The 18,048-nt window shown below is 39.3% G+C and overlaps 1 protein-coding gene across 1 annotated transcript in view; it reads right to left on the bottom strand.

Moving 5' to 3' along the window:
* LRIT1 (leucine rich repeat, Ig-like and transmembrane domains 1) overlaps positions 1–17,611 on the bottom strand; it is a 73,288-nt gene extending 55,677 nt beyond the window's left edge. Inside the window, exons 1-2 of the mRNA XM_069753138.1 lie at positions 17,362–17,611; positions 3,373–3,839 (exon numbers count right to left, since the gene is read on the bottom strand). Coding sequence (XP_069609239.1) covers positions 3,373–3,839; positions 17,362–17,483 — 589 coding nt within the window. The 5' untranslated portion in view covers positions 17,484–17,611. The remainder of the gene's footprint in view (positions 1–3,372; positions 3,840–17,361) is intronic.
* Positions 17,612–18,048: the final 437 nt, after the last annotated feature.

The raw sequence follows: 18,048 nt of genomic DNA on the forward strand, positions 1-18,048 counted from the left end.
TGGAAGTAGTCAGGATTCACCTATAATTATAGGTGAGCTCAGATCTCTGTCACCACAAACTAGCTTAACCTTAGATACTCTTGTATGTGCATTACATAGCTTATTCATTTATACACAGTATATCACTATTTTTTAAGTCATTACAGTGAGAGTGGTTTTCCATTGCTTGCTTTAATAAAAACATTTGTGCTATATATACTTTACATTGGAATCATTTTTATGTTAGAAGGTTTAAAAGTTTAGCAGGAAATTTAAATTTTTCAAGGAAATTTAGAAAATCTTTTTTAGCAATCAAATTCACTTTTGAAGTGAATTTGGTTGGCCTATACATCCAACACCTCAAAAGTGACTGTTATTCCTCCTCTTCACTCAATTGTATTTGTGTCTGTGAAACGAAAATACAGTTGCTGTTAGTGCTACCAGCACAGGCGCAGAGTAGCTGTAATCAGCCCCCTGTTCTGCTGGGAATTACAGTAGAATGCAGACCTCTTCTGGTTTTCGCACTGTTGGGGATGGCATAAGCAGGGGATGCTGGCTGGCATGATGCAATGACATTATCGAGCTGTCCAGTGTCCACTGCTGTGCTTCACAGAAGAGGAGATGACGGCCACAGTATACACAGATTCAGTGAGTATAAGCTTCTTTTTTCTTTTTTTATGCTACTTGGACATTAAGTGAGGAACATTACAAAAGGGGCTGTGGGGCACCTAATATGAAAGCTGTGTGGGACATAATATGAGAGTCTGTAGGGGGCCCTGATGTGAGGGGCTCTGGGTGGACATGACAAGAGGGGCAGTGAGGGGACCTGATATGAGGGAATGCAGGTGGACATGATATGAGGGGCTGCGGGTGAACATGATATGAGGAATAGCGGGGGGACCTGATATGAGGGGCTGTGTGGAACCTGATAAGATGATATATAGGGGGACATCATATGAGGGACTGCAGGGGGACAAGATATGAGGGGCTGTGTGGGACATGATATGAAGGACATTATATTAGGAGCTGTGGCGGACATTATGCTTGGGATGTTGGGACATCATACTGAAAATTAGGCTGTGGTGATCGTACTGGATAGGGGGCTGTGGTGGATATACTGCCTGGTGTGTTGTGGCTGATCAGCTCTGCTACAGAGAGGCGATAATCAGATTGCCTGTATGTAACATAACTACTTACTTGCTATGACTGCCGACCACCGGACCGCCGCGCTCATAGCAATCTGGCAGTGACAACCATAGAGGTCTGCTGGAAACCTCTGGTTGTAATCCCAACCCATAGGTGACCCGCGGTCATGTAACACAGGCGCTGATGAGCGAGATGTCCGGCGTGCTTGCCAGAAGCGCATGTTAATTGCCTGAGTTTGACAGCTGCATGTAACTAGTTAACAGCCGCAGGGTGGTTCACAATTCCACCTGTGGCTGTTAGAGGAACATGTCAGCTGTCCAAAACAGCTGACATGTGCCGGGAAAGCTGTAGGCTCAGCGCTGGAGCCCACATCAAAGGGAGGGAGTTCGACATTGGCGAGCTATTACGCTCAATGTCGGAAAGGGGTTAACATACCGAGTGTGATTCTGGCAACATATTCAAGTACTGATGGTGGTTCTATTGACATATTCATGTACTCTGGTGGTTCTGTTGATGTATTTATTTACTGATGATGTTTCTGATGTTAGATTCATGTACTATTAATGGTGTTCTATTTATGTACTGATGATGATTATGGTTTTCATATTTATTTACTGGTGATAGTTAAGGTGATGAGTACATTTCCAAAGTCATCATTACTCCATGAGTATATCATCAGTACTACCATCAGTACATGAATACGATCCCAAAACCACCAACAATCAGTTTTGTTGCTAGCGGTATTTGTTGCATGATGGACGATAAAAACCACCATATGCATCACTTTCGCTATGATGCAATTTGTTTAGTTTCCATTGGGCTATATGCCAAATGTTGAACACCTTAATTGAAACCAATTGGCCCCCATTATAGTTAAGCTATATTAGTTTCCATGACTGCCTTTCAGTCTAACATTTAAAATATAGGATGTAAGAGAAGAATATCACTGTGTCCCTCGTATTGTGCGAATGGTCAGCAAATAATGATCGATTCTATATCTGACTTTGAAATTGAAAAATGTAACTATTCTAGTGGATGTGGTCATTGAAGCTTGCTACCTTACCCATGGGACGGTGGATTTAGTGTCTTGTTATATTAGTCTATGACCTATTCCTTTGCTTGGGGGACGAGGGCGCTATTTACTTAATCTGCCTAGGGCACCAAAACACCTAGTCGCAGCCCTGCTTCAAAAGTACCATTGATTATAGTGAGACAAAAGGAGTAACTTTGGGTTCTGTCTGGCCTCCTGCGGTGTCCTGTCTTTTTGAGTATTCGTGTAACTGTAGTTCACGACACTTTATGATAAAGTTGAAAAAGAGTCCAGATGGAGTCCAAAATAACTTTGCCTGCTTCATTTTATGACTAGTTCTGTCAGGGGCTGAATCTGAATCATGTTTTCTGTGGATTTATATTTAAACCCTGATGTAAATGTTCAGCTTACTGCACAGGATAAATGTGAACTGTGAACCGAGTCCTATTTTGACTTTTGGGAGGCAGAATCAAAAAATAAACAGAAGTTGAGGAATTTTATTTTTTATATTTTTTGCCCCATTAAGCATATAAAAACTATTTTAAGACAACTTTATTCTTCTGGCCTTTCCCTGATACCAGATTTATAATGTTGTTTTTAATGTTTTGCTACTTTTACATGCTAAACTCACTTTAAGAAAAATAAATTGTGTTTGCACTAGCCTATTTTAAGAGAACTTTATATTTCTTTTGCAGACAGAGCTCTATGAGAGCTTGTTTTTTGTGCCATGAGTTTTTATTTGTACCATTTTAGGGTACATTACATATTTTTATTACTTTCAATTATGATTTGTTTTCAGCTATTAAAATCAAAAAACAGCAATTGAAGAATTATTTTTGTTATATTTTTAATCCAATTACCATGTGGTAAAAGTGATATGCCAACTTTATTCTTTGGATTACAGTGATATCTGATTTATATTGTTTTTTTGTGTAGTTACTTTTGCACACAGTTTTTTTTAGAAAAAAATTATTTGGCTTTGCATTTCCATATTGCTTTCATCATTACTTGCTACACTGTAGCCAATGCAGCAGGATGTCACCTGTAATATGAGCTGACACCCGCTAAGACTGACCTAATCCTCAGCTCCGTAAAAGCACAGCAGTGAGGAATAAGAACTGCTGTAAAAGAGCATATCAGTGGTCATTAAGGTATTTCATTTGTACTATAAAATGTTACAAACTGTCTTTAGCATAAATTTTATTGCTGCTACTTACCGAGAATTAGAGTGGAATGATCATTTGAAAAATATGATCCAGAATGTAGATTTAGCCAAGAAGCAATAAGTTCTTGAGGAAGCGTCAGGAGTTTATTGCTGGACAAATCTAGGTAGGTTATATTTTTCATGTAGCGAGCTGCATCTTTAGGTATAGAAGATAGCTCATTATTGTGCAAGTCAAGCAGCCTTAGTTTGGGTGTGCTGGCAAGAGAATCCCAAGCAAAAGATGTGAGAACATTTCCATCCAATCTAAGTTCTTGAAGTTTACGGAGTCCTCGCAATGTCACCAAACTCAAGCTAAATACTGAATTATAGGGCATCCAAAGAAACTCAAGGTTAGAGAGTTTTTGGAAAGCTTCTCCTTGAATACGCCTGATAGAGGTCTTTTCTATACGAAGTTTAAAAGTGTCTGTAGGAATATTCACTGGTGTCAAGGTCATCTCGGGGTCATTGCAAAGTACTTCCCTGTAAAATGAAAAAAAAAAAATATGGTCAATGCAAAAAAAGAATAAATCTGAGTCATCAAATTGGCAGATTGTAAGCAAAGTCTTTGAAGCTAAGAAACGTGGTATGGAAGTTGGTTTCTTGTTGACAATTGACCATGAAAAATAGAATTATGATAATATAAAAGGTTACTACTATCATGGAGATTTTGTCAAGTGAAACAAATCCAATTACAGTTAAAGGCATTGTCTGGGACTTTTCCATTGATGACCTATCCTTAGGATCATTGTGGAGAAATGAAGGTCAGTGGGTGCTCTCATCAGCTCGCCCGGCAGTCTTTAGAAAGCCCGCATGGACCAGAGCTTATCCCACTGAACACCTGCATTCCTTTTCCATGGGTAGAAAACTACTGAGACAACACAGGGTGTGGGTAAAACAGTGTGGAAATACTTAATTGAACAACCAACAGACAATAGCATATAGTACAGTCCCAGCAAGAGAGGAGAAAACGACAAGCTTAGGAAGCTGACAGAGTCCAATGAGGTATGTGGCCAGGTGAACTGATTGTCCCAACCTGGATTCTCCAAACATATTTGAGGGTTCAGGGATGCTCAATGGAGCAGATCTGTATTCCTCCAGCTGGGACCATGGTACCTTGGCTACTGTTATGTAGCATCTTTCTGGGAACAGAGGCAGATCTCCCCGTTATAGTTCACAACTGTTTCAGGACATCATCCACAGGTCAAGAGGAAGGTGATGATGTCATCTCTCATCTCTCAATCTGCACTGCTTGTCCTTTAATGTTTACAGGTCAACAAGTTGCATTGGCTGATAGAATGGATAATCAACATATTAGCAAACATCAATTGTTCCATTACCCTGTGTACCTGTCCTACAAGGATATTAACACAATAAACTGCAACAAACATCAATTTAAGAGTCAACATTCAGGCTCATATGAACAATGGCTGAATAAATGCAGTCTTGTCACAGTTATCAATATTTGATTGGTGAAGGTGTTACACTTTGCATCCCTGTCCATCAGCTCTTTCAGGTGTCAGCCAGAAGTGCACAGCTCTGTCAGCTGCATAGTGGCCGTACCCAGGTACTGCATATGCACTGCACCATAGATGTGCAGTACCTGGCCATGGCCACTATACAGTTGACGTAGCTGTACTATGTAGCACTGGATCTGAGCTGTGCTCTGTCTGTTGTTTAATGGACATTGGCGGTACATCATTACATAAAAAACTAGCAGAGCATGCAATACCTTTTTGTCTTTCCTTTATTATTGATTCTGCAAAGCAGCTATAAAATAAAAAAAAAAACACTGTGAACCAAAAGTTCAAGGGAGAATTTGTCACCATACCGGCTGCACTCCCGTGCTATGAACCAGCCACTGAAGGGATAACATGGTAGTATACTAGCTGCAATCCCACATACTGCACCTTAAGCAAGATTGCATCTTTTGCTTGATGACCCCAATATCTAAAGGGAGAAAAGTGTTAGAATGTTGAGAAAACTAAAGATAAGTCTTTTGGGGACCTTTTTATATATGCAGGATAAAATTCTTGATTTAGCCTTCTAGTCATATAAGAGCTACTGAGTCTTAGTACTCTATGTGTTATCATTTTGCTGTGCTATTCTATATGTGCACTATCATGGTGAATTTGCTGCATATTTATTAATACTGCAAGGCCTAGTGGGTGACTCTTTATTACATTTGTTAAATTCCATAGTGTATATTGCTGCAGTGAGGGCTCTAACAGAGATATTATAGGCACAGTTGAGTGGGGGCCCCACTAGTCATCTAGGGAGCAAACTTCCATAGTCAGGCAAGGTCTTATTAGTAGGGATAAGTCAATCAGAGCTAGATAAACTAGAGATTCCTCCTTGTTCACATAAATTTTTTTCTATCCTGATATTTTACCAGTTGCCCCCTGCCTATATCTGTATCTGTTTAGCATCTACATTCAGGTCATGTTTCTACATATATACTTATTTCTTGTTCACAGATAGTGCCCTCCTTCCTATAGTGGCTTACCTTGTAGTTTTTGTCTTTATAAATGTACTTATATCGTGCATGTAGACAGTACATTCATTTATTGCATATATGTCATGTAATATGATCACTTTTGCCACTTTCTTGTTGCCTCTATTTTGACAATGTTTTGGATTTGTAGTCCTATAAAAGGATTTTTCAATTTATCTAATAAAAGTTAAGTTTTATTACTAGGGTTTTGTCTTCATGAATTTTATACAAATATGAAAAGACTTGAAATAAGAGATTCTCCCCATCTTCATAATAAACATGTACTTTACCTTGCCTAAGCATACCGGTTTCATGATTTTTTTGTTAATTTTTGAAATTTAAGACGATAAAAAGAAACTCAAAATGATCTCATTTTTTTTCTTATAGGAAAAAAAATTATAGAGCATTTTGAATAAGAACATACCTTAAAGGGAACCTGTCACCCCCAATATCGAAGATGAGCTAAGCCCATCGGCATCAGGGGCTTATCTACAGCATTCTGTAATGCTGTAGATAAGCCCCCGATGTAACCTGAAAGATGAGAAAAAGAGGTTAGATTATACTCACCCAGGGACGGTCCTGCTGCGGTCCGGGTCCGATGGGCATCGTGGTCCGGTCCGGGGCCTCCTATCTTCATAGGAGGACGTCCTCTTCTTGTCTTCATGTTGCAGCTCCGGCGCAGGCGTACTTTGTCTGCCCTGTTGAGGGCAGAGCAAAGTACTGCAGTGCGCAGGCGCCGGGCCTCTCTGACCTTTCCCGGCACCTGCGCACTGCAGTACTTTGCTCTGCCCTCAACAGGGCAGAAAAAGTACGCTTGCGCCGGAGCCACAGCATGAAGATAAGAAGAGGACGTCATCGTAACAAGATGGGGGGCCCCGGACCGGACTGCGATGCCCCGGACCGGACTGCGACACCCGGACCGGACCGCATCGGTGAGTATAATCTGGGTGAGTATAATTTAACCTCTTTTTGTCATCTTTCAGGATACACCAGGGGCTTATCTTCAGCATTACAGAAAGCTGTAGATAAGCCCCTGATGCCGGTGGGCAATCTGTTCCCCATCTTAAAGAATATGCTGTAAATACACTCCTCAAAATTGAAATTGCATCACAAGGAAATCAAATTCAAAATTTACATATTTATTCAATATCAAGTATGAGCTCTATGTGCAGAGATGCACCTGCATACATGCCTTGACTGCTATCAAGGAGGTTATTATTGGCAGTCTGAGGAATGATGTGCCACACTTGTTCAATTTATCAAGATCTGCTTCTGGCAGTGATTTTTGCAATTGCTGACCAATGACATCCCAGATGTGCTCTATGGAAACAAGTCCAGATGATTTAACTTTGACAGTACTTTTAGGCCACATAGGCTGCTCACAGTAAAACTAGCAACATGCAACCTAATGCTGTGGTGTTGAAAGATTGCTCCTGGGACACTTTGGAGAAATGGCCATTCCACTGGTTCCACGATTGATCCATTCTGTACTACAAGTGAAATGTCACATACCAAGCCTAATGTGTCAAACAGTATCTACACAAACCATCAGAAGGTGCTTGCATGACATTGGGCTGCTAGCCAGACACGCACTACACGTGTGACATTGATATGTAGTAGATGCCAATTCTTATTAATATTATTTTATTCCCAGGTATTAAAAGCAGCATTATCAGAGTTGGTGACATGCTGAAATATGAATTTGCATGATCAAATATTTTGTATAATAGCTTAAAAAGGTAAGCAAGCATCCCATGTTTAACCCCTTACTCACCACCAATTCGTCTTTTTGCTAACCTTTGATATAAGAGACTAGCATCCCCTGACGGATGACTATCGAGCAGCTGTTGGCTGTGCACTATAGCTGACAACTTGCTGCATCAGCCACGATCAGTGATGTTACCGAATATAGTTGTTTAACCCCTTAAATGCTGCTGTCAATAATAACTACAGCATCTAGATGGCTAACAGAGTGTGGGGGCTTTCTCTTTATCCCCATTGGCACCTATTCAGAAGTTATTAGTATTTAGATGGTAAAAATACATTTCTTTATTCCTCTTATGCCACTTTGCATTAATTCCTGAAAAGCCCCTGAAAGGTTAATAAACAACTTGAAAGCTATTTTGAATACGTTGAGTGGTTCTGTTTTTAAAATGGCATCCTTTTGGGGGGTTTCTGATATATCGGACCCCCAAAGTCAATTCAAAACTGAATTGGTCCCTAAAAAAAATTGTTTTGTCAATTTCCTTGAAAAAAAAAATGACTGCTACATTGTTAAACCTTCTAAAATGCTAACAAAATAAAATAACATTTTATAAATGGTGCCGATGTAAAGCAGACATGAGAGAAATGTTATTTATTAATGTTTTTGTGTGGTATGACGATCTGGATTATAGGGATAATCATTCACAATTTGAAAATTGCACTAATGTTTTAATTTTTGTAAAATTTCTAATATTTTTATAAATAAAAGCAGAACATATCAACATAATTTTACCACTCTCATAAAGTACAATGTGTGATGAAAAAACAGTCTCAAAATCAATGGGATCCGTTGAAGTATTCCAGAGGTATTATCACATAAAGAGGCACTGGTCAGATTTAAAAAATTTGGCTCGGTCACTAAGGAGTTAAAACCAAGAGTAAAGGTACGTTCACACATAACGATATTGTTAACGATATCGTTGCTTTTTGTGACGTAGCAACGATATCGTTAATGAAATCGTTATGTGTGACAGCGACCAACGATCAGGCCCCTGCTGAGAGATCGTTGGTCGCTGAAGAAAGTCCAGAACTTTATTTCGTCGCTGGACTCCTGCTGACATCGCTGGATCGGCGTGTGGGACACCGATCCAGCGATGTCTTCACTGGTAACCAGGGTAAACATCGGGTAACTAAGCGCAGGGCCGCGCTTAGTAACCCGATGTTTACCCTGGTTACCATCCTAAAAGTAAAAAAAAACAAACACTACATACTTACCTACCGCTCTCTGTCCTCCAGCGCTGTGCTCTGCACTCCTGTACTGTCTGTGAGCGTCGGTCAGCCGGAAAGCAGAGCGGTGACGTCACCGCTCTGCTTTCCGGCCGCTGTGCTCACAGTCAGTACAGGAGGAGAGCAGAGCACAGCGCCGGGGACAGACAGCGGTAGGTAAGTATGTACTGTTTGTTTTTTTTTACTTTTAGGATGGCAACCAGGGTAAACATCGGGTTACTAAGCGCGGCCCTGCGCTTAGTTACCCGATGTTTACCCTGGTTACCGGCATCGTTGGTCGCTGGAGAGCGGTCTGTGTGACAGCTCTCCAGCGACCAAACAGCGACGCTGCAGCGATCCGGATCGTTGTCGGGATCGCTGCAGCGTCGCTTAATGTGAAGGTACCTTAAGTTTGACCTACAAGTTTTAAAACTAATATCCAACTAATATCTTAGTACAAAATAAAGGTGGGGACTTAATCTACAGTATGAGATCTATTAGTATTAATAGGGCTAAACTATAGTATTAATAGGGCATTTGGTTATAATTATGATATGAAACCTCTTTAAAATACTAATCATTTAACAAAAAGGTAAAAAGTCATAAATAATATTTAAATTTCATTACTTAGCGACACTTTATGATAACTTGGCACATGAAAAAAGGAAACTGCATCATAGTGACCCATAAACCATTACAACCAGAATATTATATCAAGTAACCCAGTAAATGATAGTTCAAGTACAAAAGGTAACACAAGTTAGGCCAAAGACTAGAGGGGTTTTAAAATAGGGACCAGAGCTAGAGGAGAATTGCAGGACGAGTAGAAATAGTGACCTGAGGCCAAGTAGTGAAATGTTTAACAAATTGGGAGAAGTAGGGACGAAGAGAATAAATTAAAAAATAGTGATGACAGTGAAATTCGTGTAGAAAAAACACACAAAGTGCATGTATACATACAAAGCCTTAATTTATAAGGCCGGGAACCTACACTGCTGACATTGCCCGCAACTAACCCTTTCACAATCTGCAGTACATCCACGTGATTTTACAATGGATTTGCAGTGGATTTCAACTCTCACAACAGAGGAGATTACATCTGCTACAAAACAGACCGTACTACAGATTTTAAAATCTATCATGTATGAGGTTTTTCTAGATCCATTTCACGTGCATTGTATTGTATTTCATTGCTAATTTTCAGTACTGAATCTGAAGAAATATACCACCCAGGGAAAAGGCCTAGAAGCACTCTAAAGCACTCAAATAAATAATGTTAGAAAAGAGAAATAGAAAGGGCTGGAGGGAGGCAACAGGATAGGCCAGAGGAGGGCATCAACAAGCAACTACACCTACTCCTCGGAAGATTTAAAAAAGTAAGGATAATCAAGACATGGCAAAATGACTACGAATATATGGAGTTAGAAGGAATACTGGAATGTTCATACTGTATATAGTAAGTCTCAAAGCAGAAAAGAAGAATCAGGAAACCTAAAATGTGTAAGTCTAAAATTGAAAACTTTTTTGAAAATTTACCAACATATCTGCTGACATACAGATCACAGCCATGGTAATCCCAGAAAGGAATGAATATTTTTTTTAGCTGAGAGGTGTCCTTAATTTCATAAACTAGAATTTTGTGGCTTATTTATCGATGTATTTACACCCATTTATAATGAAAAAATAACCATGATGATTGCACCTTTGTGCTTTTCTGCAGCAAAATCATGGAGATACAAAATTGCTCTAAGGTAGGCCATGTATATGGATACACCTAAATACAATGGGAATGGTTGGTGATATCAGCTTCCTGTTTGTGGCACATTAGTATATGGGAGGGAGAAAACTTTTGAAGATGGGTGGTGACCATGGCGTCCATTTTGAAGTCAGCCATTTGGATACAACTTTATTTTTTTTATTTTTTCCAATGGGAAGAGGGTCATGTGACACATCAAACTTATTGAGAATTTCACAAGAAAAACAATGGTGTGCTTGATTTTAATGTAACTCTATTCTTTCATGAGTTATTTACAAGTTACTCTTTGTTTACAGCCATTGACGTGTCGCAGAGGTTAACACGTGAGGAGCAGATAGAAATGAGGGATCTCAGGCAGCGCGGCCGCACAGGCGCAGTCAGCCTCACTTCAAATGATGTCAGAAGATGGGCGGCGCTAACTGCACATGTCCAAGGGATAACATAACAGCGCAGGTTCAAGCAACGCTGAGGAAGCGGCGCCTTGCGCCAAGGCGGTATGACTGATGGCTGTGCTGCGTCTCATTAGGGGGGAAAGACCCGCCTCCCTGGCAATTTCACGGTATGAGGGGACACATTTTATAAGTGTTTATTTCAGCGTGTGCAACGAGCATAACTTAAAGAGCCACCTTGTCCAAATGCAGCATTAGTGCTGCACAAGGTGGCTCTTTTAGTTACAAATGCCTGGGGGGTGACAGGTTCCCTTTAAGTCTACAATATACAGTAATTGCCTTATTACTTCCATATCTAAATATCAAAAGTACAAATATTATGCTGCATCAAGCCCTTTGGCACATTTTTATTGACATTCCAAGACTCCAAATGGATTAGCCCCAGTGATGACTTCAACCGACTACACAGAAAGAACCCAGTGACAAAAGATGGCAGCATACATCTGATCATCAGAATGGGAATTACCGATGGGTTATTCTATATATAGGGCTAGGGGATTGTAACTGATGTTCAAGAAGGGGCATTGCGACTGATAGGAGCAAGGTGTCTGCCACTCATTATGGGGTAATGTATATATGTATACAGACATTTCATTTAAAATCTATTTATTATATTATTTATTATATTATTATTATTATTAAAATCTAAAAAAATGTATGTCAAAACTGCGAAATGAGAGCAAAGCACTGAAGTCCTGAAATAAACTTCCGGATGAGTATTCTGACACAACGTTAAAAGCCGTAAGAAGTCCTAGTGCAGGTCCATGTGCTTATCGGATGGATCTAATCCAATTTGGTCATCTGCATACGTAACTAAATTGGCCACAGGTCTTGTCACTTGGTGCTCATGCTGAGCCGTATCATTGGCATGAGTTGTTTCCAAGATTATTAGTCAAAGAGCTATTTTTAAACCTAACTACAGTAAAAAATACATACAAATGAACCCACCTTTACCTATAAAAACCAATCATAATGTCCCTTTATCTGATTATTCTAATAAAGGTTATAGCTTTCTTTACAAAAATGCACAAAAAATAAATGCACAAAAAATAAGAGAGAACAAAAGAGGATGTACGTAATAGACAAATGTACATTATTGTACTAGGGAATTGCCTGAACAACATATTCTTATGATATATCTACACTGTGTACTCCCTTTACACATGGGACTTTCTGCTACTTGTATATGGCAAGGATTTGTGGAGAATTCAGATAATTGTGGTATCCTTGCTAGATGTTAGTGGACTATAGGCATTTTTTCTATAAAAAATTATATAATCTGCTGTCTATTAGTAATCTAACCTTGTCCTTTCTCCTTGGAAAATTTGGAAGGTTCCCTGAAAAAGGGCAGAACCGATATCGCAAACGAAAAGTTGGCAAATATCCAGAGAATCACTAATATTTCCTGAAACTGAACTGGAACCAGAGGGCTTATTCTGAGTAGATAATGCAGTGTACAGTAGGTTTAAAGGGGGCACAGTAAAGATGTTAAAGAAGATGGGGATGATCTGAAAAAGAGTGTGATGATATTGGGAAAGATTTTTGAAATTCACATGCATTTACTACCTGAAAAGCTGAAATGTTATACAGTATGTACAAGTAATAACTGCAGATTATATTTTATATATAGATTTGTAAAGCAATGATAAAAAATCTGATTTCTTTCAGTCCTTCATATTTGTAAGGGGGGACATATAAATATTTCTAGAAAATGCCAATTTATAACATACTGTATGTTTAAAGACCTTTTATGAATCTTTGTTCTTCATTGCTATTCTCCATTACTTATGAGATACAAGTGCTTATCACAAAAGTAGAATATCATCAAAAAGTTAATTTATTTCCTCCTTGGCCCAGGTCAGATGCTTCTGGTGTTGTTCATTTGTCATGAGTGGCTTGACACAAGGAATGTGACATTCGTAGCCCATATCCTGGATATGTCTGTGTGTGGTGACTCTTGAAGCAATGACCTTTTTTGCGGCTTACCCTCCTTGTGGAGTGTGTCAATGACTGCCTTCTGGACATCTGTCAAGTCAGCAGTCTTCCCCATGATTTTGGAGACTACTGAAACAGACTTAGGGTACCGTCACACAGTGCAATTTTGATCGCTACGACGGCACGATTCGTGACGTTCGAGCGATATAGTTACGATATCGCAGTGTCTGACACGCTCCTGCGATCAGGGACCCCGCTGAGAATCGTACGTCGTAGCAGATCGTTTGAAACTTTCTTTCGTCGTCTAGTGTCCCGCTGTGGCGGCATGATCGCATGGTGTAACATATATCGTATACGATGGGCGCATAGTAACCAACGGCTTCTACATCGCACATACGTCATGAAATTATCGCTCCAGCGTCGTAGATTGCAAAGTGTGACAGCAGTCTACGACGCTGGAGCGATATTGTTACGATGCTGGAGCGTCACGGATCGTACCGTTGTAGCGATGAAAATTGCACTGTGTGACGGTACCCTAAGGGACCTTTTTAAACACTTAGGAAGCCTTTCCTGGTGTTTTTTGTTAATTATTCTAATTTACTGAGATAACGACTTTTGGGTTTTGTTTGGCTGTAAGGCATAATCATCAACATTAGCAGAAATAAACAGTTGAAATAAATCACTCTGTTTGTAATGACTCTATATAATATATGAATTTCACTTTTTGTATTGAAAAACTGAAATAAATTAAAATTTTTGATGAATTTTGTGAGATGCACTTGTATATTTATTTTTTACTGCCTTAAAGAATTAGAGCTTTCTAATTATAACTTAGGAGATCATATTCAATGATTGACAATCTTACCTGCTTGGGTATTTATGCAGAGATAGCAGTCAATCACTGAGTAGGACTTCCTACTGGACTCACCATGTCTTTTATTTTTTGTAGTTCTGTACTGTACCAAAAACTTGTTGTCACCTCAAGGACAACTCACCGTGAAAGATTTCACTTTGCAGACCCAGCCCAGTATCTAAAACTTTGGCTAACGCAAAGTGACGCCTTGAGCCCATTTCCCCACTCCATTTCCATGGAGCTGGTGAATTACACCTAGAATTTGCCAAATAAAAACTTATTTTCATAAGAAATATTTGAATAGTATGCAAAGGAAATTGTTTTATTTGTAGATGTGATCACATTTGTCAGCAAAGAATAACATTTTTAATGGTAATCATTTTGCTCATTTACACAGCTTAGGTCGGCTGCACACATTTCTGTGACTGCCATTGCCTTCCATAAATCTCCATAATGCACAAGTATTTTTTTACAGAGTCCATACATCTGAATGGGTTTTATAAACACGTGCACAATCTGCAGATGTATGGAGACCATGTGCAATCACAAAAGTTACTGCATCTAATGAGCATCGAGGGAGTGAATTTCCAAAAGGATACAGCTATAAGATACAGCTTTTACAAGAAATATATGGAAGAGACAATGACCAGAAATATATTAACAGGAAATGTGTCCGTAGCAAGATAGATATATCACGGTGGCTCAGTGGTTAGCACAGCAGCCTTGCAGCGCTGGGGTCCTGGGTTCTAATCCCACCCAGGACAACATCTGCAAAGAGTTTATATGTTCTCTCCGTGTTTGCGTGGGTTTCCTCCGGGCACTCTGGTTTCCTCCCACATTCCAAAGACATATGGATAGAGAATTTAGATTGTGAGCCCCATCGGGGACAGTGATGATAATGTGTGCAAACTGTAAAGCACTGCAGAATATGTTAGCACTATATAAAAATAAAGATTATTATCATGGTTAGTAAAATATATGTCTAAGACCAACTTCATATGTCCTCGAACCAATTCCATATGTCCTAGAGGCTGTTGAATACATGTACTGTCCATGTACTCAACAGACTTATAGACATTCCTGACTCTGGTGAGTAAGGGTCAGGAGACCTGCAACCAGTCCAGAAATCTCAGTTGGTAAATGCACCATAAAACTCAAAACTTTCAATGTAGTAGTGGTATAATTTATAGTAAACCTAGCACCTGGGCTCCTTATGCAGTTCTGGTGGACTTCATGCCCAGACTGGATACGCAGTACTGGTGGGCACAATGCCTAGCCTCACTAGTCATTATTGGTATTCATAATTCCTAAACGCTCTATATAGTGCTAGTAAACCCAACACCTGGAATCTACATGCAGAGCTGATAGACCATATACCTGGACTGACTATGCAATGCTGGTATACTCAATGCCTGAGTTGGCTATGCAGCTCTGTTAGGCTCTACACGCAGACTGGCTATGAAGTGCTGGTGGGCACAATGTCTGGCCTCACCATTCAGTGTTGGTATTCCTGATGCCTAAACTCCATATGCAGTGCTAGTAAATCCAACACCTGGACTCTCTAAGAAGTGCTCGTGTACGCCTTTACGCAATTCTACTCATTTCTAGTACAAAATATGAGGAATGTGTCATCGCAAGGAGACTTAGCAACATGCTGGAAAATCTACTTCTGTAATCAAGATCTACTTTTTATCAAATGCAGTCATCTTGTACATAGAGATTTGGGGCAAAATATCTTGCTTGGTTCCGCCAACTATCCCTTATGTTACCGGCCTTAGAAGGAATAAAATTAAAGATAATGCATATATTTATTATCCCTTTTATCTCTTATATCCCTTATTATTTCAGACACTTTACGCAGATGATACCTGATATCACACTTTATTTTCTGTAGTATAATGCAATCAGAATCAAGTACGCTACATGTTGTTGGGATCAAGGCCAAAACAGCCATAAACCATAATGCAGATGGGCTAACAGCAATTACAATTATTGGCCGCCTGAGCCGCAGTGACCTTCGCTCCTGCCGTCCCCACAGTAATTACAGTAAATGGACCGGTGACTTGTTTTCACTTGCAGTAAAGCACCTTTTGATTGAATTAATAGTTGTTTGGTGTACCCCTAATACAAATAGGTACAACAAACCCAATGACCCTAGCATAGTGTGGAGTCTTGTGGAATATCCAGCATTTACCGACCAAGCTAAATTACAGATACAGGACTGTTTCTTTGAAATCAGCCATGCCCACATTTTTAATGAAAATAGTATGTGTAAAAAAAAATCACTGGACCACAAAATAATCAGAGGAACAATCAATCAAAGCGGCATGGATTCCGTCACAGACCAGGGTTCTTAACCCATTCCCCCATTGTTCTTGCTAGCATTACAACACACTTTATAATTCAGACTTATCTAAACACTAAATATGCTCTAAATTGAGACATACATTATATTGTACACGGCCATAAGTGGAGCCATAGCAGTATAATAATGCATTGTATACATAAAATCATTGTCAGAACTGATTTTCTATGTTTTCCCCAGATAATTACAGTATGTGTCCATACGATTAGATATAAACATATGGAAAACATCAGCACAAAGTAAAAAGCTTTCTGTTATATTTGCATTAAAAAATATGTCATTCACTACGACTGTGGTTATAACCTCTGCCCTTTTGTCTGCCATAAATTAAAAAGAAAAATTGTGCGGCCTTTGAATGTTACGTACTGCAACTGATTTGTTTATTCAGGAATAAAAAATTTGTAAAAAAATCAGCAGAGCCCCAATAATTTCTGCCCAAATTTGTAATTATTCTATTTCTTAATGATAAGAGGCATCATTTATAAAATACAATATGCACTCATTCACTTGTCAATACTATGGCCCTCGGCCCTAGCATGGAGTCCATGGTGAGAAAAGAGCAATACAAATGTTTTGTTGTTATTGTACCTCTTTATTCCTATAATTTTGCATTTACATAAAAATTTAACAAATTGAACAACAAAATTATCTTTTTCCACCGAACTCCATGCTGCAAATGTAGTCATTTAGCGTGTATGCTTCTAAGGGAAAAACGCTATGGCACTGCATGGAAGCTGTGAGGCTCTAAACTCCACATACAGGCACATACGTGTGTACATGAGCCCTATACATCATGCTAGACAGCTAGGAATATTTCCGTAAATAAAATAAATATGGGAATGAAGAATATATGTAACATAGTTATCTAAAATTACAATTCTTAATCACTTGTTGAATACAGGTAGTAACATATTTCATTTACTGTTCATTTGTAATACTGTCCGCATTATTCCAGATACCCATGATATAAATACACAGTCTCTATGTGCTATAGAAGGCATCCAATGCTTTCTTTGAAATCAGATTACAAACTGCTCAGAAGTTAATCCTTTGGCCACAGGAAGTGGAAGGACAAACTGAATAAGGAAAATAAAAAACAGCATACAAGCAATATCTGCACAGGTTAGAAGCAAGTAGCTACATATTGGATAGATAAGTGAGCAGAAGACATGGGGTGACATACCTTGATTTAGATCCATCACTGAGTGAGTGAAATGTACAGCTGCACTGAGATGGACAGGACAAGCAAAAGAAAGGAAGGCTTCCAAACACCAGGCAACCAAAGATGACCAAAGAGACACACATGGTGAACTAACCATGAGGAGCACCTTGGGGAACCCAGAGATATTTGCAGGTGGCACCTGGTCACATTTTGTTGAGTGCCTTCAGCTTCCAGTCGGAGACTGATGCTTTAGCTGCAGCTCAGTCCATCTGATAAAATAGGATAGGGGATTAGTGAGAGGACTTGGTTATTTTCCTGTCGCTGCCTATTGCTTCCTGGAATGTCATAGGAAAGCGTCTATCTAAGCTTATAGGACAGCGTCTATCTAAGCTGTTACATGAGAATGCCACAGTGCTATGCACATTACAGATGAGATATCTACACAAAAGAATTATCTGAATTTTAGAGTCACTACAATTTCTTGTTGTATCTGTTGTTTTATCGAAAGCTGTAAAAATATTAAAAGGTTACCATTGTTGCTATTGTTGATAATAATCTGTGAAAAAACACATGCAGTATCTCAGTGGTTCCTAGAATCCTATAGGGCTTGGTGTAAAATTTGGACCTCAGCTCCCACCAACCAGCATGTTGGTCAGATGTATGGGCCCCTGTAGCATTCTAGATTCTAAGAAGACGTGTTCATGACTA

This window comes from Ranitomeya imitator, chromosome 2 (genome assembly GCF_032444005.1).
Source record: "Ranitomeya imitator isolate aRanImi1 chromosome 2, aRanImi1.pri, whole genome shotgun sequence".
Lineage (NCBI taxonomy): Eukaryota > Metazoa > Chordata > Amphibia > Anura > Dendrobatidae > Ranitomeya > Ranitomeya imitator.